Raw genomic sequence first — 22,785 nt, forward strand, 5'->3', positions numbered from 1 at the left:
TATGGCAAATAGTTGGCACACCTGCCCCATACCACAGAAATCTCCCCTTGTGGGACTGTGTACCTAACCTACCGGATGGACATTTTATCCAGCCTAACAACGTCCCGATGCGTGCACACCGCACATCAACACAATGGCTGCAATACACCGGCCTACGAAAAGCGTGCACAAAATTGCGGGTGTAATTCCCTGCAGAGCTTACAAAATGCACATTAGTTGAATACATCCTGACCGCCAGTGGTAGTCGAGGCCTGGTGTCATCCCTATAAAGTACCGTGGATGGTCGCCTGGCCCCTCCTCAACACAACGCTCGCTCTAAATGGGGGACAGACCTACATCTGGACATCACAGACTCAGACACACCCAGTTTCATATAACTCCAAGTTTCAGCTGATACAATTGAAGATATTGCACAGGCTACATTACACACCAGCCAGACTGCGACTGTTCTCCAATGAAGGGTCTGGCGCATGCCTGAGCTGTAAAGGTCCCGCAGCCAAATATTTTCACATGATGTGGGAGTGCCCGAAATTGCAACCATTCTGGGGTAGTGTATGGACTGTAATGTCAGAAATGATGGGTCGAGAGATCCGCCCCAATCCACTGGCCCTCATTACGACCCTGGCGGAAATCGAAAAACGATGGCGGAAATGCAATACCGCCATCGAATAGCGCTCGGTGCGATTATGACCCGTCACCGTAAAGTACGATGCCATTAGCGACACCGTAGTGAACGCCAACGCTAACTGCACCAAGTACGCGCACGCGCGCCATGCGAAACCGTAATTACCACCATGGCGCAACGGTACGCGAATTCTGACCCTAGCGGACATATACCTAACGCCATCAAGCATGGCGGAAAGTACCATTCCGCCATGGTGAGAAGTACGGCATCGCGAACCAACCGTAAAAGGCCCTACTGAGTGCCTGTAAACCACTCCCTGGCCACATTGCACAACTCCTCGTAGGTGCAATGAAGTCACACAATGCAACCAGTGAAATGTACAAGTCACCCATGCATGCCAACGAACAAATGAATCTAGGGGCTCCAAGTGCCTTGTGAGTGGCCATCCATATTTGCCATGGCACCATTGCCGTACTGATGCAGCACAGGCATGTGAAGGTTCAAGTCCAGCAACATGAACTGAAATATGAGACAAACAAAAACAGGCCCCCCATCGCTTGACATCAGTGTAAGGCAACATTCAAAGCAGTATCCTGAGTGAGACTGCACCAGCCCTGTACTCCTGCCAGTAAACAAACCAACCATCAGCATAAGCATGTACCACACAAGTTGGCAGAGTGACTGAGCAGCCAGGCTCATCTCAAGAGGGGCCAATGGGAGCTGCAGGGCACAGATGGCACGAATACAGAAGCTATTCCAATGGACATGACCTCAGTCTCCCTCCAAGAAACGCACGCAAACACAGGCACCTGTGACCAGCCATATTCTGATAATCACATCATTCCACCAATCCACCTGGCTGACCGGCATCTGTTACACAAAAGCTAATCCCCCGCCCCTGAGCATGACATCATTAAAACAGTCATAATGGCAGCCCCTATCCCTGACCTCACTGGGCTTCGTAGGCAAACGCGCCCAGTACAGTACCACGCAACTATACTCAGAAGCCGGAACCCAATGCAGATCTTCTCACAATACATCGCTCCACAAATAGGAATATGCTATATTACTTGCAAAGAATAACGCTACACGGTCAATATCATAATCAAAATTTAATGCACAACAAAATCACCAAGCCCATACAGCTATTAGGTCATGAACTCCAAAATATATTTCATTATTGTGGGCTGCATCCGCAATAAATGACCAGCTTCTTCTTGTGTGACGCCCTGTTCCTTCATGGTACACAGGGGCTACATTCACGTTCAAAAAGGCAACATGGAAGCGCCTAGAACCGCAGGGCCGTCCCATTAGGTAGGCACTAGTCCAGCTGAAAGGTCGATATGTTGCTCCTAGCCACTAGTACTGCGTAAGGGCATGTGGCCCATTGGCGATCGTCCCATAAGATCGTAATGGTGCTCCACTGATTAACACGAAGCAGCAGGTGTCGGGAGTAAAAGCCATCTGCAGGAGTGGCATACAGATGGCAGCGGCAAAAGGGGAGGAGATACCTGTCACCCAAATGAAATGAAAAAGAATAGTATGGGCATCAGAACTTCATTTGAATTACTCACTTCAATGATCACACTAAATCCACAGCCATATGCATGCTAGCCCACTCAAAAGGATTATTCCCACCCAAAAATCACTTGCGAATCATAACTATATAAATCGAGGTGAAAACACTATTACAAACGAGTGTTTGTGTGCATGCGTCTGTTAAAACAGAATCCATTAGATGGGATTAGTAACGTGCATAGACACAAGTGTTTGAAGGCGCGTCGAGACAGGGAGGGTTCAACAAGGGCAGATAGACGATGGTCCCACTATGGCAGCCCTGCATCACATAGCGCAGGGGAAGTGGATAGATTCCAAAAAGCCTTGTACATGGCAAACTCTCTATTAAATCATCTGTCCATGCATCCATACATCATTCCCTCATCCCGGTATGAAAACGCCTGATTATTTACTCACATAACATGTGAAATTTCCATTGAGTCTGTGCGTAATGCAGTCTGCAAAATCCACTGTGCTCCAGCCCGGAATTCCAGTGTTGTGAAGTAACATGTATTTGGGAACGTCCTGCCTTATCGTCCACTACGCTATTGCGCATCCCATACTATTCATATCAATCATTGCATTCTCGCCATGGCCCCTGTCCGAAGGACATTAAACAATAGAACTTTATATCTGCAGTCAGACCTGTGGGCGTCTCCTCGCCGCTAGCTGAAAACCGAAAGCGCTGTCCTTCGAATTCCTCATTTGCAACATCACGTCGAAAAGGCATCTGTGACCGCTTGAAATCACAAATCCATCCATGTAGTGCGGCAGTGTGTGAAAATGGCAACTGGCTTCACTCACAAATGGGACGCCCCGCCCGTCGGTGAACCTCGGTACAGTGCTGCATGAGGGTCCACCGTCAATCGAGTACTACATTCCACTGACCCTTCACAAGTTTGTTCGCGACTGCAAAGATAGTATGTGAAACAATGGGACCATAGCAGAATGAACATATGAACCAATATTTCACTGCCATCGGGATTAAATACATGATTGTAATAGCAAGATGCCATGCGTCGAATTGCAGCGTTGTGTGCGGGACGTGCTCGCCCAAAGGGGATTGCAGCTTGCACAGGTGGAATGAATCACCACAGGTGGAGGCTATAGAGCCTGAAAACACATAAATTGCACACCCAACCCCCTCCCACAACCACACCCACTCCAAAATGCTACCGGCAGGACTAGCGATGTTGGCCCTGGGGGACCTGATAGCACTGCAAGTACTCCAACTTCAAGAAGAAGACGAACACCAACTACTACAACAACCGGCCGCACAGAGGAGACGCAGGAGGAGGAGGAGGGCAAGGCAGGGCCAGCAAGGCCCACCAGCACAGCCACTACCACCACGCAGGCAGCCCGCAATCCCACACCTCCGAGCACATCCGTTCAACCTCACTGATGAGCAGATCCACACCCTCTAACGTTTGGACCGGGACACCATAACCGCCATTGTGGACATGACACACGCTGACCTTGTCAGCATGATAGATAGCCCAACCGCCATCCCACCCCTACTGAAGGTGGTGTCTGTACTCCACTTCCTGGCCACAGGCACCTACCAGCACACAGTCGGACAGTTGCATGGCATTTCACAGCCACTGTTGTCACGGACACTATTGCAAGTGCTCGATGCCCTCCTGAAGCACGCAGACGACTACATCTCTCTACCACGCTCGGAGCAGGAAATTACGAACACAAAAGTGGGATTCCATGCACTTGCCGGCATACCGGGTTGCATTGGTGCCATCGACTGCACCCATGTGGAATTGGTTGTCCCACATGCCATGGAGGCCCAGTACCGCAACCGAAAACAATATCATTCTCTTAATGTACAAATGGTGTGTGACTCCAACAGGATCATTACACATTGTTGTGCCCGATTTCCTGGATCAACCCATGATTCTATGGTCTTGAGGAACTCTACAATACCACGCTACATGGAGCGACACACAGGGAACAGATCCTGGCTACTCGGTGAGTCTCATTTCATGCATGATAATGTGGGGTATGTGATGCGGCAATGACCTGGCAGGAAGGGGGGGTGCGTACGTAGCAATGTCATTCCACAAACATCCTTTATTGTCCACATACAGGTGATGCCGGGTATCCACTGAAGAGATGGCTCCTTACACCACTCCGGAACCCACAGAACCAGCATGAGGAGGACTACAACCATGCCCACTCACGTACCCGTGTAGTCATAGAACAGGCATTCGGCCTACTGAAGGGTCGTTTCCGCTGCCTCAGCAGGTCTGGCGGGGCACTCCTGTACCGCCATGAGAAGGTTGCAAAGATGGTCATGGCATGTGTCATGCTACACAACATGTGCGTACGTAGAAATGTGCCCATGCCCCCTGACGCAGAACTGCAAGCACCTGAAGATGGTCATGATGAGGGTGGGGATGTGGCAGCACCTCAAGGAGTCCGCGAGGCACAGGAGGGCCGTGAAATTCATCAGATTATCATAGATTCATGCTTCTAGCACTCACGCCTGGTGGCTGATACATGGACACGGGACTTGTGGCACTGTGTGTGTCTGGAACATGCACAATATGGACTGTATGCCTATAAAGGCCTCGTACACAAAGATCAATGTCCACACATCTCATTGGATGATTGTGCAATGTTTATAGCATATGTGAAATTATGTTACACACCCCATCGACCCGCCACCCAAGTAAGCCCAACACACCCCCTCCACCCTCCTACCTCCCCCCCGAACACCAGTGTCCAAAGATGCTCATTGTCAGTGGGCAGACGCTATTGCAAGCCCCCTCTCCGGGTAACAGGGGCACCGCCTGCCTGTGGAGCGCAGGTTCCTCCCAGATCTACGTTGGGGGCTGCCCTGGACGGAACTTGCAACGGATGATGTCTCTGCCTGCTCACGTCCATGCATGTCCCTAAGGGTTTGTGAGAGCTCAGTGAGCACACGGCGCACAGCGGCAAGTTCAGCACATACGTCTTTGGACGTCGCATGTAGTTCCCCCCTCAGGCTCTCGGTGCTTCTCTCCATTTGTACTCTCAGGCTCTCGGTGCTTCTCTCCATTTGTACCCTCAGGCTCTCGGTGCTTCTCTCCATTTGTGCCCTTAGTGTCTCTGTACTTCTCTCCATTTCTGCCCTAAGTGTCTCAGTAGATGTTTCTATGGCTGCCTTAGTACCCCCACATTCATCAGCATGGTCCTTGAGGAGCGTGGCCAGTTGCTGCTGTTGCACGATCACCTGGTCAAGGGACTGTTGCCTCTGCTGTGCCATGGCCATTTGCGGTGGTGTCACAGAGGGGCTGATCACCTCATGTTGCCTTGCCACAGGGCTTGTGGGGGATGGCCAGTCGTCGTCTTGTGGGTGCCCCTGCGTGGTATCCTCATGGTGTACGGGATGAAACAAACAGGGGGATTGAGACAGGTCATGGATGGATCCTACATCGACATCACCGTTTTCTGTGTCGGAGCATGCTGCCATTAATGCAGTGTCACCTATGGTGCTGCTGCCACCAGAAGCAGTGCCTTCTGTGGCATCCATTGGGGGGACCTGTGGTGCTGCTGGTGTGGGCATGCTGGCTGCTGGGGTGCCTGTTGAAGTCCCCTCCTGTGTGCTGCCACTTGATTTGTGCTGCTGCCGTGTCTTGATCCGTGCAGCTGAGGTGGAGGGTCTTTGGCCGTTGGTCTTGGCCCTCTTTGCAGGTGTGCTGGTAGGGGTGTCCTGGAGCTCGTCGTTTGAATCGGACCCTGTGGTGGAGTAAAGGAGGGCGAGCGTTATTAATGGGTCTGTGGAAATTGGAATGGCAATGTATCACATGCATTGGGGTGGTACCTGAGGGTGATTTGGGTCAGGGCCTTGGAGGTGGTTTCATTTTTGTGTGGATTGAGGATGCAGTTGTTTTGCAGCCTGCAGTTAGGGTGTGCCTGCTGCACGTGTAGAGGGTGTTTTTAGGATTTTTAATTATTTATGTATTTAATGTGACTTTTAAAGTGCGCTATCAGGCCAATGTATGTGGACGTTCTCCTGGCCATGTGTTTCTGTTGCACTATGTGGACACATGGTACTTCACATGATTGGACATTGTGGATTTAGCATTGTTTTATTTGGGCCACCTACCTGATTCTTCGGATGTCTGCACTCCTTTCTCCATCCCTCCGACTCCCTCTATACTCTCCATTCCAATGGTGGAGGCACAGATTTCTTCCCAGGGGGTCAACTTGATGGGTGATTCCGATCCTCCCCCGGTAGCTGTGGCAATGTTACGGTTGGCGGATAGTATGCTCCGTACGCGTATCCGCAAGTCGTCCCATCGCTTTCTGCATTGCTGTGGGTTGCGGGGTGCGGTCCCCACCGCACTTACCCGCTGTGCCACCAGGGCCCATATGGCCTTCTTGTTCGCAAGTGCCGTCCTGGTCATTTGCGTCGAGAAGACGACGGCAGCATTCTCCTGGAGGGTCTCTGTGAGCACGGTGAGTTCCTCACGGGAGAAGTGGACCTGCCGCTTGCGGTCGCATGCTTTTTTCGCTACTTTTCCCATTTTTATTGTTTTCACTAGGGTGGATGACGGGTTGGGATGTGTCTCAGGGTAGTATTTTTAATGGTTGTGTGGGAATTCTGATTTTATAGGTGTACGGCGTGCTGTTTCCCGTTCCGGGACCATGTTTTTACTTCCGTTTCCGTATATTTACGGTCACCGTATTTTCCGATTGCCGCTCATTACGGTGACTGCTATGATGGGTGGCGGAATTGCACCTAGGGCGCCGTACGACGGCGGTGAGGGGCGTTTTGGGGACATTTCCGCCATCGCGGACTTTGCACTTCCGCCATGGCGTAGTGCTCGTGCCCGATGGGTCGGAATTAGCCGCACTTTACTCCGTCGTGCAATGGCGGAAACGCTATTTACGCTATGGCGGTCAGGTCAGTTACTTTCCGCCAGGGTCGTAATGAGGGCCACTGTCTTGTTTGTTTCACAGACATATTTGACTTTCCCATAGGCAGTGTAAATAAGTTTGTAAAAATGTGCCTTCTCCTTGCAAAAAGATGTATACTGCTGCGCTGGACGAGCGCGAATGTCCCCAACATGGACTACTGTTTGAGAGATGTTGTATGGGCTAATGACATTGAGGAACAATGGGCGCAAATGCAACCAATTGACTCTCGCCCAAGGAACATTTGGGGGCCTCTCACCGCCTATCTTCTACGCCTATCTCCAACTGTTGCTACAAGCCCGGTCTCTTGATTGTACTAATCTGCGCACCCAATTGCTGCCAAGTCCTGTGCGTATATCACTTAAGCGCATTTCTGTGTATTCCCCCCCATTGCTGTGATTCCTGAATTACAGCACATATCACTGTCCCCCCCTTTCCGCGGTAGTTGCCCGCCTGCATTGCCAATTGTAATGCACTGCGCTGTATGATCCTTTGCCAAGTGTTAATAAAGAATGTTTTTTAAAAAAAAGAAATAAAATGCAGGGCAAGACCCCCCTCCGCTTTCCCCCCACATCCCTCCAACTTAATTAATAAGCCCAACCCCACAACCCATCGATTTATTCGATGAAATGTGCTATAGTTCGATGAAAAGAAATCCAATTATTTGGGGATTCGCAGTGATTGTATTCAATGTTTTCGACCTATACCTAAACAAAGGCATGATCATGGAGGTGAGATAAGGTTAAGGGGTTAAGAGAGTCGTTTAACAATGCTGTCAATCTGCACCATCCATTTTACTTTACTAACACCTATCCTCCTCAAGATCTCCATCATACCACAGTGGCTGAACTAGGCAGTGCCATTGAGGCTACACGGTCATGATTTTATGGCTCTTCATTCAGCCATCAATATTGTGGCACTAAAGAATTCTAGGGGCTTTCAATGTCTTTAGGGGGTGCACTTCGCTCCTCTATAAAAAAAAAAGCCCACCTGCATTCAACATTGTTCAAAACAGTTATCGAATGAATCCATCTTCCATGTCCTTCTTCCCCTTCTCCATACATGTATGGAGGCAATGGTCGCCTCAAAGCTCCTGAACACTCTTTTTTAATTGTCGCCACCTTTCATTCAGGTTTAAGCACTGATGATGGCATTTACTAGCACCCATAGCAGATGGAGTAAGAGGGGAAAATGTGTTGTGGAGCGAGGTAGGTTCAAGATGGTGACAGACAGACACGGGTCAGGCCGGGCCGTTAACTAAGCCCTCTCTTCGGCATGTTCTGCTTAATGTGTTTGTGTGACGCATACATGATCTTCAAACTTGCCTGGTTGTGTATTCTGCTCTCTGTGCAGACATTGAACTACTGAGTGTTCAGCTGGCGCAGCCAGAGCACACTCACTTACTGTGAATTTCCTACAAGTTAAAGAGTCCATGAGATCCAATTGGTAAAATCTATAGGCTTCCATCACAAATAATCTGGTTCTGGGCCTCCCCATTTAGAGTAAGAACTACTGGCAATAGCACGTTGCAAGCAAGAGTGTTCTGCTGAAATAAAAGACACAAGACACATGTGCTGGGAATATGCTGGGCCATACAAACAGGCCAACCTTAAGATAAGCATGGTCATTTATCTTCTACATTAATAGATATTTCAAGACACTACTAAGCCCAACGTATGCTGTCACTGTGATAACGGGCACCTATTGTAGCTTTCCACCTTCCAATCTCCCCATATCTTCCCATGCCCGCAATCCCGGCCTCCACCTTGACTCCTCTCTCTCCTTCTCCAACCACATCTCACTAACCTCTCGAGCTTGTCGCCACCACCTCTATAACATCCACAAGATCCGCTCCTCTCTCACATTCTATGCTTCCAAACTCCTAATCTCCTCCCTTATTTTCTCCCGCCTCTTCTACTGCTCCTCTCTCCTCTTTGGACTGTCTCTCACCTAACTCCCCTAAAATCCATCTACCACTCCTCAATCCGTACTCTGTCTCCTCGGCCCTTGAGACTCTATTTCTTCCTCTCTCTCTCAACTTGACTGGCTTCCCTTCCTCTCACAACTGAAATTTCAATTCCTCTGTCTTGTCTTCAAATCTCTCCATGACCTGGCGCACCCCTACCTTTCCTCCCTCCTCTCATTTTACTCCCCCTCCCGCTTTCTCCGCTCAGCAAACCTCTACCTCTTTAATGTACCCCCAGCCCCATGTGCCTCCTCACGCTTCCGCTCCTTCCAACTCTTGGCCCCCCTACACTGGAACTCCCTCCCGCTCTCCATCCGCTCCACCCATACCTCCTCATCCTTCCTCCACTCCCTGAAAGCCCATCTTCTTAACTCCCCCCTGACTTCCTTTCCCTACCCCTCCCCCCCGTACCCTTGCCCACCTCCTTTCCCCCATCCTCTCTCCTTCCCCTCTGACCTTAAATTGGTAACAAATACTACTTAAGGGCAATGAGGACACCAGATCACTCCCCCTTCCCTTCCCCTCCCCCTACCTCAAATTCTACACTGTAACTCCCTTCACCTACCACCTCCTCTACCCTCCCCCCGGCCCCCTGTAAATAGTTCTACTTATTGTTCTAATGACCTGTTCATGTTTGTAAATATGCTTCTCTCACTTTTGTACCTGTTGTTATATTGTAAAATGCTTTGGCTTAAAGCGCTATATAAATTCAATAAACATAAACATAAAGATATTCTAGTGTAGTGGGTGATTATGGGTGCTCTTTGAAGGAGGATAACAGTTTAAGGCTCCTATCACATGTTGTTAAATGGATAACAACCGTGGGCATAGCCTGTGGGCTTTGCTTCTTCAACGAAGTTGAACGTTAGTGTGCTATGCACAAAGATATGTTTTCTGTATAGTGTGTAGGCATGTTAACGTGAAGGAAGAGGGTAATCTACTTATGATGTGTGTGACCAAGGCTTAGTGAGGGGAGGATAGATAGATGGATGGATGGATCTATGGATAGACATCCACTTTGGCACAAACACTTCACACAGACAAATACACACACACACAAACTCTCTTAGATACTCACATACATGTACTCTCACATATTAACCATTTACGAGTGATAGCCTATGCACTGAATCTTTGGAATTGAAAGGAATAAAGCTGAAGGACTTAGCAAGATCACACATGAACACCCCTTACCATGTTATGTTATGAGTAAGCTACTGATTTCATATACATGTAGAGTGTTCATTTATTTACTCACCCTTAAGAACTTCATGCGTATATCTTTTCAAGTAGTATTTTCGGAGCTCATCATTGGGTGAAGACTTGTCGTCTATTCCATTTGCTGTGATATATATTTCTACATCTCCATATCGCTTTTTGATCCAGCTGAGAACTCTGCGCATCCCCCATGGTACCACTGCGAGCCTACTAGGAGAGTGTAAAAAGGTGATGTCATACAGCAAATGACTATCCCGGTCATATTCGTACCGGCTCCCTTGCTTTGGTTCATGAATCACAAACCTTGTGGTAAAATGGTTCAGGGCAAAGAAATCTGCTGCCCCTTTCAACAGTTGCTTTTCTTCATTTGTAAACTTTGGCACAACAGAATATGAGAGGCCTCTTTTGTTTTTGGATATGATATAGTCCATCAGACCTTCTGGGTAGTCCCCTGTTTTAAACACTGGGTCTGCCAACCAGGCAATTTCAAACTGGAGGAATCGTTCAGCAGCTGTAATGTGAGAATCAATGTAGGGATTTGCCGCCTCGGCCCAGTCTGACTGAATCGAGAAGGACACCTTCCCCTGTTGATGGGATCGATATTGCCTGTCATACGTGTGCCAAGCCATGGCGTGGGCTATCAGTAAGTTGTGTGCAGCACGGTAGGTGTCACTGCTGCTGTTATTGTAGGCATGACTCAGCCTGTTTGGCTCATTAATGGTGATCCAAAGCTTGACCATGCTGCCCAGTTGCTGAAAACATAAACTGGCATAGTCCTGGAAAGCTTGATTGGTGGATCCATTGAGCCATCCGCCCATCCGACTCAAAGGAGCTGGTAGACCTAAATAATCCATGGTTGGGTAGTAGAGGGTTACCATAGACTGGATGTTAAGTTTCAGGGCCTCACTGATCAGGCATTTGTAATACCTAAGAACTTCAGTGTTGATCACTGACAGGTCGCCGTTGGGAAGTATCGAAGACCACTTGAGCGCAAACCTGTAATGTGTCACCTTAACTTGCTCCAGTAAGGCCAGCTGCTGTTTAATGCTAACAAAGTCTGTGCATTGAGCAGGTCTGGTTTTCAATTTCACTCCTTGGACTGCGTGCAAGTTTCCATCTCCTGTAACATTCCAGACATACAGGAGGGGGTCGGTAAACTGAGGGGAGGATGGTATTTCTTCTGCCTGTAGGGAACAAAACACAGTAAATTAACACCTTATTTTTTTCACTACCTCAGTTAAGATCAATGAGAAAATCTGTGCTACAGGATGTTGTTTTGTTCAAGAACCTTCAGGCCATGAATCTATTGCATCAGCTGTCCATTAACTGAACTAACCATCTTCATAGCAAAACTCTAGGGCCAAAGGATAAAGAGATACAGACCATACAGTGTAAGTGAAGGAGACATTAGTTGGCCCAATAGTTGCAGATATATGGAATACAGGAGGAATGACATACCAGCTACCTTGAGCCCTGAAATCCATCTGCCTTCCCTCAAGCTGCTGGCCACCTTTATGCGCAGATATAAACCAGCTGGAGATAGATCTCTCCAAGTGTCAGGGGTTTGCAGGCAGGAATGTACCCCCAAAGCCGAGGGGAAAATAGTGCACATGAGACAGGAGTGTAAGAAGTACTGCAGACAAGGAAAGACAGGCAATAACACCAGCCGGGCAAAAACGCCAGTGAACAGATAGATGCAGGGAGTACAAACAATACAAAAAAAAAAATAAGACTCCCACTTAGGGTGTACACAGAATGGGGACAGAGTTTCCCAAGGGTCAGGGGAAACTCTAGCCTTCTGAGCTGGTTCTTATTACAGGACCCACTCTGAATGCTCATGGAAAGGATCAGCAGGAATTGGTGTCTGTGTCTGGACCCTAAGGCACGAGCAATGAAGAAATACTCACAAGACTGAGGCCTATATGGGCCCAGAAGAAACGGAACAAGAACTGCCCCCTGAAACAGGAACCACCACACTGTTAACAAATATGGGACAATGGACAAGACTGAGACATCACAAAGGAAAGAGATAAAGATTGCCTACCGAGAAACCCAGCAGTCAAACTCTGAACAAAAGAATTACACAAACACAAGCGAGGACCAGAACAATAACAGAAATATCCAGGGAAAGAACAGGATGTCAATGTGAGCAAGGGTCAGGACAGAACAAGCAGAAAGAGCATAAGCAAGAAGACAAGAATGTAAGTGCAATAGTATAGGAGAATGGAACTGCAGACTGGAAACTAAGGATCAGAATCAAGGAACAGTGGACTGAACAATAGATCAGGAACAATAAAGCTCAGGATTGAAACTCTGGACTGGGATAACAAGGACTAAACTTCAAGCTGTAAACAAGGAATACAAGAAATGGTAACTCTGTACTGGAATAACAAGGGTAGGATGCAGACAGATAACAGTGAAACTCAGGACTGGAATCTAGGAAGCTAATGCCAGGTAACACTGACCATGGGCACAGAGCAAGGAGCTGTTGGCAGTACAAGGAAGGCATGGTATCAAACACTACACAGACACAAGTGATCACAGTTCAAGGGTGTTTATTGAACATCAATTGGGTTAATCCTAAATCTAAAGATGGGAGCAAGCTACGACCATCAAATAATAATAACACAGTTATAGTTGAGTCTGTCAAAATAAAAGGGCCTATACTAATAAACCTATTGCCAATCCTTACTTCTAAATACAAATAGTGTGGGAAACAGTGTTATGCAAAACAAAAGTGTCCAAGAAATGATATGTCAGGATATTCCCTACCCCAAGTTTTCAGCACGGGACAATGTGGCAAACTCAAGCTTAGCACACTCGAGCTTAGCACACTCTCTGACTTCTCTAGCTCGAAGATGCAGTTCAAAACTTCAACATCAGGGTCTTCTGTGCCAAATTCTCTTTGCCATTCAAAGTCTCTTATTTCAGAGGGCCTGATGCAACACAACAAAACATTAAAATTCCTTTCTTCTCAGGATTTTCACTTATAAACCTTCTCGGGTGATTTATTGTTCACCCCGGGTCCCCCTCCACCAGGCTTAAACCCACTTTAACACGAAACATTCAATTTGTCTCCCTATGCCGGGTTCAGACCAAAATCGTGCACTTTATATGGAACAGCTGTGGCTTGGCTAACTTTTTAAGATGGTTTAATAAATCTGTGTTATTTGATTTGCCTGAAATCATTATGCTTCAGGAAACTATGTATACTGAAGTTTTCGATGTGGCTGGATACGAATGTTACTCACATCCAGCAGTAAAAGGGCTAAAGGGACGACCCTCAGGGGGCCTAGCGGTTCTGTTGAAAAATATATGTAATTTCCAAGTGGAGATTATTCACCATGACACTGCCCTTCTGGCTCTTCAACTCAATACCACCACCACCACCACTGATACCATAATTGCTATTATATGTACTTATTGGAATAGAGCAACCACTAGTTGGGAAATTATGGCAAACACTCTTGACTTAATCCTTGAAGGAATTTTTGCGAAAAATAACAATGTGGGTGTGTTACTTGGGGGCGATCTCATTTCTTTCTGTTTTACCACCAAACCAGTTGTTGCTGGCACCTGCAGTGTAAAACCCCCGCCTTCTGTAAAACATGGACTGAAATGGGTAAGTTAACATTACTGATATGGGATGTAGTGACCACGCTTCAATCTGTGTGGGAATGGGAATTCCATATTGGCGCCTGAATTCAGATCTCGGCCTGCAACTTGTTGAGATGGATAGACATGGCAGATCTGTAAGATGGAATCCACGGATTTGTAAAAAACTGCTTAACTTGATCAGGGAAGATCCAGTTTTCCTAAAATACACTGATGGTTTTAGTGCGGCGGATATAGAGATGGAAAAAGAACTGCATACTTGTATCTGTAATCACATCAAAACCATCTCTCTATGTGCCAGTGTGGTCCGTACCCCGATTCTACACAAGCGTGCTTTCAATTAATACATCCACCGACTAAAAATAAGGTAGAACTTAAACCTATGGCAGCTGGCACAAATGGATCTAAATATTGACAGGTATGAATATGAAAAACATCGAATAATTATAAAACATAAAAATCAAATAATGAACTTAAAATATCTTACTGCTATAAATGATAATCAGCATATGATGTATAACATCTTTAGAAATGATACACGCAATATATGGACTTTGTTAAGAACGATTACTAGTCCCACCCAGATTATGCAGGACCCGCCCATTTTAGCTGCTACGTGGGAAAAATTCCTTAAAGCTAAATTTAAATTGCCCGTGTCGTTTAGCACTGTTGATTTAAAAGATTATTCTCCATATATCCTTGAGTGTTGTCCTTGGTCACTCGAGGATATAGCTCGGGTTATATCTAAATTAAAAGATTCAAAAGCAGCGGGCCGGACGGGATCCCTCCATGTTTGATCAAGATGGATCCACAATTATGGTCCATAATTTAGAAAAACAAATTTGATCATATTTTCCTATCCAAACAGATTCCCATTTCTTGGGGATCGGCAATTATTGTCCCTATATATAAAAAAGGGAGCACGATGGAACCTGAAAACTACCGGCCTATAGCGCTTACTGATGCCTCTTATAAGGTATTTACACAGCTAATCCTCACTGACCTACAGGACTTTCTAACCAAAAATAACGCACTCTCAATATTCCAAATTGGTTTTAGAAAGTATATGGGGTGTTCACTCAATGCTACACTTGTTTCGTTGTTGCACTGTCAAATCAAGGATGAACACACAGGGCCTATTTATATGGCGGCGTTAGATTTATGTGCAGCATTCGACACTGTTATTAGAGAATTACTTTGGGCCAAAATGACCCTGCTGGGTATTCCAGTTCATCTAATTGCTCTCATTGCATTGCTCCACACCCGGACATCCTATAAGGCCCGAGTTAATAGTACAGGCACTTTCTCTGAGCCGATTGAAACTGCGATTGGGCTTAAACAGGGCTGCTCTCTTGCAGCCGTCCTGTTTAACATATATCTCATAGACTTGGAATGGACTTGGAGTGATATAGTTGGATACCCGGCCAGAATGAATCACCTTAAAATAAATGCGATTAGTTTTGTTGATGACATTTTGTTGATGGACAGAACTCCTTTTGGCCTTCAGACCAAACTCTGCAGTACATTTGAATATGCCATAGCTAACAACTTGAAGATAAATGAATCCAAATCAGTGATCATTATCTTTGCAGATGGGAAATTGAAGACAAGAAAATTGAATTGGTCAATTGGTTAATGAAGTAAATGTAAACCTTTAATGTCACAGATGAGGTTAATTTGCAAGAAATATTGCAATTTTTCTTTAATCCCGCTGGTCCAATATTATTTATTAAAAATCGAACTAATCCTTCTTTACTGTCTAGATATTTGTACAGTTGAAATTGATGATTTACTTGATTCAATTCAAGGTAAAATATGGAAAAAGACCTTTGGCTTAGCCGGTTCTATCCCCAATGATATTATTCAGCACAAACTCGGTCTGTTACCTTTATCAGTGAAGAGAAACTGGAGAATGCTTAACAACTACAAAAAAATGTTATCTCCCCCAATAAATTCCTTGTTTGAGGATCTAGCAATTATGATAGCTGCAAGGTCATCAAAGGCTCTTAACATATATGTTAAAAAAATGGAAACGATCCTTGATTTGATTAATGTTACTAAAACTGATCTCATAGCATGTCTTCCGGCCAACAAGAGAACATTTCAACGTGTCTTTTGGTGCACACAGTCCGATAGGATCGGGAATTATAAAGCTTTTTATGAATACGCTTTGTTTAGAAGGAAATTGGGTGTGCTACCACGATATATATTAAGTTTCCCGGGTCTGAAAGAAAAATTTATATATACGCTTTAGACTTAATCAATTCCCCACACTCGAACGTATTCAACATTGGCCAGCATATAAATGTAAATTATTGGCTAAAACCAACCAGTGTCGGTTTTGTGGTATGATTGATACGGTAGAGTCCCTAAAACATTTAGTGATTTTCTGTTCTAAATTTGAAGATCTTAGAACTCATGAATTCGGAAAGTATTGGTACTCTGAATCCTATAATGCCAGAATGCTATTATGGAATAGTTGTATGTGGGGCAATAGTACTGGCCTGATTCTAAGTTTAACCAAAATTCTTGAGATACTTCATGTGCACCTATTGGGAACTGGTACACAGCTGATCTAGGGCATGACAGTATGGTTTAAAGGGAATACTTAAATACACCTGAAGCTTGGATGCGATGCTTCTCTTTCCCTTTTAGGGACTGTTGAGATAAAGAAACCTTAAGTGTGTTATTTATTTTATGTAGTACTGAAAAGATGATTAATTGATTTTTGTTTTATGTAATTATATGGTTGTAAGATGTCTTTTTAGAGATATGAAGTGCAATTTTAAAAGAAAGAGTTGGTGAATCTTAATTGTAATGTAATATAACTTATATGTATTGAAATGAAATATGTGGTTGTAATGTTGTAAAGGTTATTGATTAACCAAAAACAATTTAAAAAAAATAAAAAATATCGTGCACTTTTCCAAACTTTTTCTACTTCATCAAAATCGAAGACTTTCGACTGCGTATCGCTTGACGCGCCACAGGGCCACTTCGATTCACATTTATTTGTTCTCTTTCAAACGGTCTCCCTCCGTCGGGCTCGGACCAAATGTATCTACTTTAGTAACTTCCCAGCTGGATACCTTACAGAGACCTTTGATTGAGCACCCACGCAGTGCCGGACCACTCTGTCAAAGGTATTGTGGCTTGCTTTAAAGCTTAATCATTCATCAACGCTTCAACTTCACTTGCGTCTCTTATCACACACATTTTAACAATGTTCGTTCTAGCACTCGCCATACAATGTTGCCGTTTGCAACCTTGGCTTCAACACAGACAGTTCTTGTATCGGTCTCCCCAATTCACCGGCTGTGTTGACTTCACTGAAGCTGCTTTGTTCTTGGAGCCAAGGATGGTACCACGGCAGCTGGTGATTCTCCCTGCCTTGATTGACGTGTATCTCCGACATACATTGCAGGATTCTTCAGCGTGGTTTCCTGGTCTTATGCTTTCTATTCTCAAGGTCTCTGGAAAGAAACGGTTCCTTGTCGAAAAGGTCAAGGGAATTTCCCTGCTTGCGATCCCCTTCGGTTTTGACGTCTTTCCTCTCTTGCAAAGCTGCTGTCTCGAAACTGCTGTTTCCTTGTGTGCTTTGCCTCGCTCAGAGTGTGCTCTCATGCTCCGCCTTTTATCCTTGTGGGGAAGTGTAATGGAATTCAGATGTGTGTGATGGTCAGTAATTGCCTGACCTTGCCTGACCATTGTATTGGGACACGTCAGGTATACTGCTCAGGTGTTAGTCTGTTTTCTTTCATAGCGCGCTGTCTGTGAGAAAGTGTTCGTGTTGTAAATGGGGGCGGGGGGTAGAGTTCCTTAATATCCTACCTGGTAGTATGGGGTAAAGGTGTTGCAAGAAAGGGGATACCACATCTCACCATCCGGTGTCCCACTCCCCAAAGACCCCTCACCCAGGTGATCCTCCCGCACTGGTCGATCCCCAGGTACTGGATTCAAAATTGATGGCCGTGTCCTGGCCTCCTGCATGACAGATCCCCGGGGCACAGCAGGGAACAAGAGGATTGGTGGTATAGAGCAAGGGGCTGCAGACAGGGAATAGAGAACTGCAAGCAGGGTTGCAATGCTGCATGGCAGGAAGCACAGGAGTGCAGGGCAGAAGGCAGGGGAGAGCAGACATAGTAGCAGGGCTGCTGGGCAGGGAACAGAGGGCACTGGAACAGGAGCAGATTCTGGAAACAGCAGCAACAGGAGACAGTGGAAATTCATGGATCCAAGCATGATGGGCTGGCAGTGAACAATGCAAGAGCCCTATGGTCCTCAAAGCAGCTGCTTAAATAATGACCCACCCTTTTCTGAAGCAGGCTTGTTAGCAGCACCTGGAGCACCACACCTGAAGGTAATCTGCCTCCTTCCTCTCTGGACCTGGGAAAATTGAAAGCAGCACTGATCTCCAGGGCTTCTGGGGATTGTAGTTCAAAGACTGCTGCATAGGAATAGCCAGGTAATGATAATTTCCAAAAGGCGCATTATGGGATATGTAGTTTGTGAAATGAAATAGGGAAATAACAAAATGTTGCAAAGGAAATCTAAAGACAGAAATATGAATAGGTATTGTCCAGGGAGGATTAAGTTGATGATTTTCGGATCCCAATTAGTCCACAATGGGTGCCTCTTGGTGTTCCAGTGGCACGGTCATGACACCAAGTGCAGGCATCAACCCTGTGGAATTCTCCTACCCATCACCCAGGATTTTAACCTAATTTCCAGAGGTTATGCCATGCTCAAAAGAAGCACCTTTCCTTTTTTTGCTCTTTTTTTGTTGCTTTTGCCAAGAAGCACCTTTCCTGTGCACCATGAAGCCCAGATTCACCCAGACAAGCCAGTGGCTCAAAACCTCTTGCACCTGGCACTTATGATCTCCCATAGATCCTAAATCAGCTGGTCAGTCAGCTAACGTTTGCTCCCCAAAATGCTACATATGCATCGCTCATACATCTGGTGGTACTTTATCACAAGGCTCATCTCAACAATTCTCAAAATAATGTTTAGACAACCTGATCCACCAATATGTACACAATTTTGCTTCAAAAACTGCTTTGGAACCAAGCAAACCTATGATATCACCAGTGCCTGGTTTCCGCTTGAGTTGTTGAAGCTGAATTGTCTGCATATTGATTGCAGCCATTCCCTTGGACTGGCTAATTTGAACCAGTAGCACCCAAAAGATGTGTCTCATTAGTAACAGATTTACATTAAAATGAATTGTATTAATTGTGTTGCTCTGACACAAGGTACCCATACAAATACTCTGACACTTGACAAACTAGCCTATTCTAAAAGGAGAATGACCTGTTTTGCTTTCCCTTTGAATCTCCCCCTTCCCAGACAGCACAGAAGCATCTTCAAAGATGCACACGGACACTTTACAAAATACTTAACATCTTAATTTAAAAAAAAGGCCCTTGCATGGAGATAGATGTGCTAAAACTAAGCCGCATAATTTCTGGATTGATAGGGCTGTGATGGTAGCGATCAAATTGATCCTTAGGATTGGGAAGACGAGGAAGAAACCTAATGTTGAAGATTGGTTGGTGGAACTACAGATTCTATCACAATATGACAAGGTCTCGATGAAGAATAAAGGTAAAGAAGAAGAATACTTGAAGTTATGGGGTTTGTTTGATGCTCCTTATGGTGGATGTAGTTGGGAGACTGTGAGAGGTAAGAAATGAGGGTGGTGAGTTTTCTCCCCTTTCCTATGCCTAACCACCCCCCCCTTTTTTCTTTTCTCTCTTCCCATTGTCATTTCCATTCATGTTGTCTTTTGTGATGTTTTGTGTGTGTTAGTGAGAATTTCAGGTAATGCATAGCTACAATTATATTCTACATAGGGTGGTTGTTTCTTTTTATTGATATATTTAATGAAATGTACTGGAATTTTGATTATTAATTGCTTTGTGCATTATCTTGTTAAAATCTATGTGAATATATTATGATTTGCAAAAATCTAATAAAGAAATAATTAAAAAAAGGCCCAATAGCTCAAAGCAGAAATGTCTAATTTCTTATAAGAACGGCATGGGAACATTTTGAACTTAGGAGCCACCAGACAAAATTGGCCTGTACTTTCATTGTCATGGACAAACTTTTACTTTTTTGAGTAACATCATTTTATTAAGTTTTTGTACCAATACAACAATATGCTCACATTTGATCCTAGAATGCCTTTCACAAATTCACTGTCTGGCAATTTCAAATGCAACCATACAATAAAGGGCTATTGCAAGAAATCAATCAGTAGAACTTATCATTTAAAAGAACAGTTTGTAACTTACCCATACACCTCCCTGTACAACACAGCTTAAGAGAAATGTATAGGACACCTTTGACACATCATACATGATCACATAACTCGTTCATTGTACTGTGTAACACATAATTTCGAAGGACATCAATTCAAACAAGTAATGCACAGATAAATAGTTAAGGAGGCCCAGATCTCTCAGTTGAGTAGGGCAGGTAAAGTATTTCTGAATTTTTTGACATGCCCCAAAGAGGCCTCCAATAGATAGAAAACGGCCTAAATAATCTATTCTTAATCGAGTAGCATAACTTCTCATGGATAATAATTCACCACAATTTAACGTCTATGTGGATTTCCAAAACCCTTCTATTAGTAACTGTAAGAATGGATTTCTGAACTCTGCTCTGGTGAACAGATGTTCAGGAGGCCACCCTAGTTTAGTGAAACAGGGAACACTTCTGCGAAGTTAGCCAGGACAATTTAAGGTAGCTTGGAGAGCAGTCAAGGCTAAGTCTCAGGAGTAGTGGGGTGATCTGAGGTCTTGGTTGAGCACACACAGTAGGACAACAAGAATTACCCTTAGACAGTAATATATCAACAATATACAACTTATTAGGCCCAAACAAACAAGTGATTAATGGCAAACACAGTAATACTACTACTTGAACACGCACTATGTAAAATATATGTACAGTCACTTTCCTGTCAATGCAGTAAAGTATGGATTCCCGCCAAAACCTGTAAGGAGGGAAAGCAAACAAACTTAATCACAATCATGAACTCTAGAAATGGATATCCCTAACTGAAGAAGTCCAGCCCTGCGAAGATTGGAGCCTTGTGCTCAATGTTATGTTCGTGCATAAAAGTGCTTGTCGATGCGTAAAGCTCACAAGGGACAAATTTCAAGGGGAAGGAAAAGTTAGAAGAGGACACTGAAGTGTGAGGAATTTGGTTCCAAGAGTCAGAGGCAGGCCTGCTATGGAGAACAAAGTTGTCCCCAACTTTTGGACGGCTACAGGAAGCAAGAGCCACCCAAGTCAAGGCAAGGACCCCAAGGGATCCTTTGTGCATAAAAACAGTATGGATGAACTAGGGGCCATATGTAAGTGATATCATTACTCACCGCCCTTAGATCACTCCGGGCTCAAACTTGGCAGGTTTGAATAAGGTCACCTGGACCACGAAATCCTCTCCTTGACTATGCTTCAAAGTGCACATGCGCTGCAGGTGGGGATGCGGGTCTGATTTACACCTGGAGCTGGATCCCTCATCACAAATCCAGGATAGAGAAAGCACTGATGCAGTTGGTCTCTGGACACTTGAAGAAAGGTAGGAAAGTCACCAGCAGCGACTGCCACTGTCACATAATGACGCAGGAGCACTCAAGTCTCGTTGATTGGCCCACGCATCTCTCTCATGGCACAATACAGTAGGGACGATGAGATTTGGCAAGAAGGTGCTTTGCAGTGAGAAATAGGGTTCTCCCAAAGCTTGAGCTGAAACTCAATGTAGCAACGCTCCAGCACAGGTGCCAAGGTACAAGCTGGTCAGCCCACTGTATGGCCCAGGGACACTTCCGAGAAGGCTTGTTTGCAGGGCACCAAGGAGATGTTGAGAGTGATGGGTACCACCACCCAAAAGGGTTAAAGCACGTTTGCGGATCTTCGGCGATCGAGCGCAAAGCAGGGCTCTACCGGGACAACTGCGGGTTCAGGGTGCCAAACCTTCTCTGTGCAGTTCCGGACAGTCCTTGGATCTGCTTAGCTTCTCAGGATACTTGGCTCTGTGTAGAGGTTGATTCGGATCTCAGGGTGATCTGCAGGTCTGCACTCAGAGCCCCTCCTCATATCCCAAAGTCCACTGAGTGCTCGCACCCAGCTGGCCAATGAGGAGATCTGCTCCACTCATGCACGCCAGCAGTGGTCCAATCAGGACTACTGTCGGTCTCATGTTCTCGTGCACACCAGACATCCTGGTACCAGTATTTTGGACTGGGACCAGACAGTCCCAGCCCACTTCCTGGGTACCCACACACGTGACATGCATTAGCCCGCAAAAAGCGCTGGCTTTCACAGGACAATGCATGCCCAAATAAGGACTCCCCGGGTCACAAAGAGCAAGGACAATGTCAATGGACAAAATGGCCAAAGGAGAAGACAAAAAACCCTTGTGGCATGGCCTTGACGGGCACTAGCCACAGTCATGAGCCAAACGCAGTAATCGCGTTATGGCTCGGTAAAAGTTAATAAAAATATACAAAAAAGCTTCTGCTGCCACCAGTCTACTCCTAGGCACATTGTCCAGTTACCAAAAAATCCTTAAGGGATGTCTAGGGCCCGAAAACACAAGGACCCCAGTGCACGGTACAGTAATGTACTTTGTGCACTGAAATACAGTTGCCCAAAGTGGCAACAAAGTCATAAGACTAAAGGAAACAATGTTTCTCAGTACTGGCTGTCAGAAGGACAAGTCAGTTACCCCATAACGATGAGCAAAAGCCTAGTGGAATGCAGTTGAAGGGTATGCTTCACTGGCAGAAAGTCAGGACAGGAGGCTGAAACAAAAGCAAAAAGTTGGGGGGGTCCACAAATATAGGGGTAAAATAGCAGTAATCAGGGGTGGATT

The 22,785-nt window shown here is 45.5% G+C and overlaps 1 protein-coding gene across 1 annotated transcript in view; it reads right to left on the reverse strand.

Moving 5' to 3' along the window:
* The window catches only part of KLB (klotho beta), a 385,009-nt gene that overhangs the window by 113,371 nt on the left and 248,853 nt on the right, over nt 1-22,785 (reverse strand). Inside the window, exon 4 of the mRNA XM_069631786.1 lies at nt 10,318-11,461. Within this exon, the coding sequence (XP_069487887.1) occupies nt 10,318-11,461 (1,144 nt within the window). The remainder of the gene's footprint in view (nt 1-10,317; nt 11,462-22,785) is intronic.

This window comes from Ambystoma mexicanum, chromosome 6q (assembly GCF_040938575.1).
Source record: "Ambystoma mexicanum isolate Mex_15411 chromosome 6q, UKY_AmexF1_1, whole genome shotgun sequence".
Taxonomy (NCBI): domain Eukaryota; kingdom Metazoa; phylum Chordata; class Amphibia; order Caudata; family Ambystomatidae; genus Ambystoma; species Ambystoma mexicanum.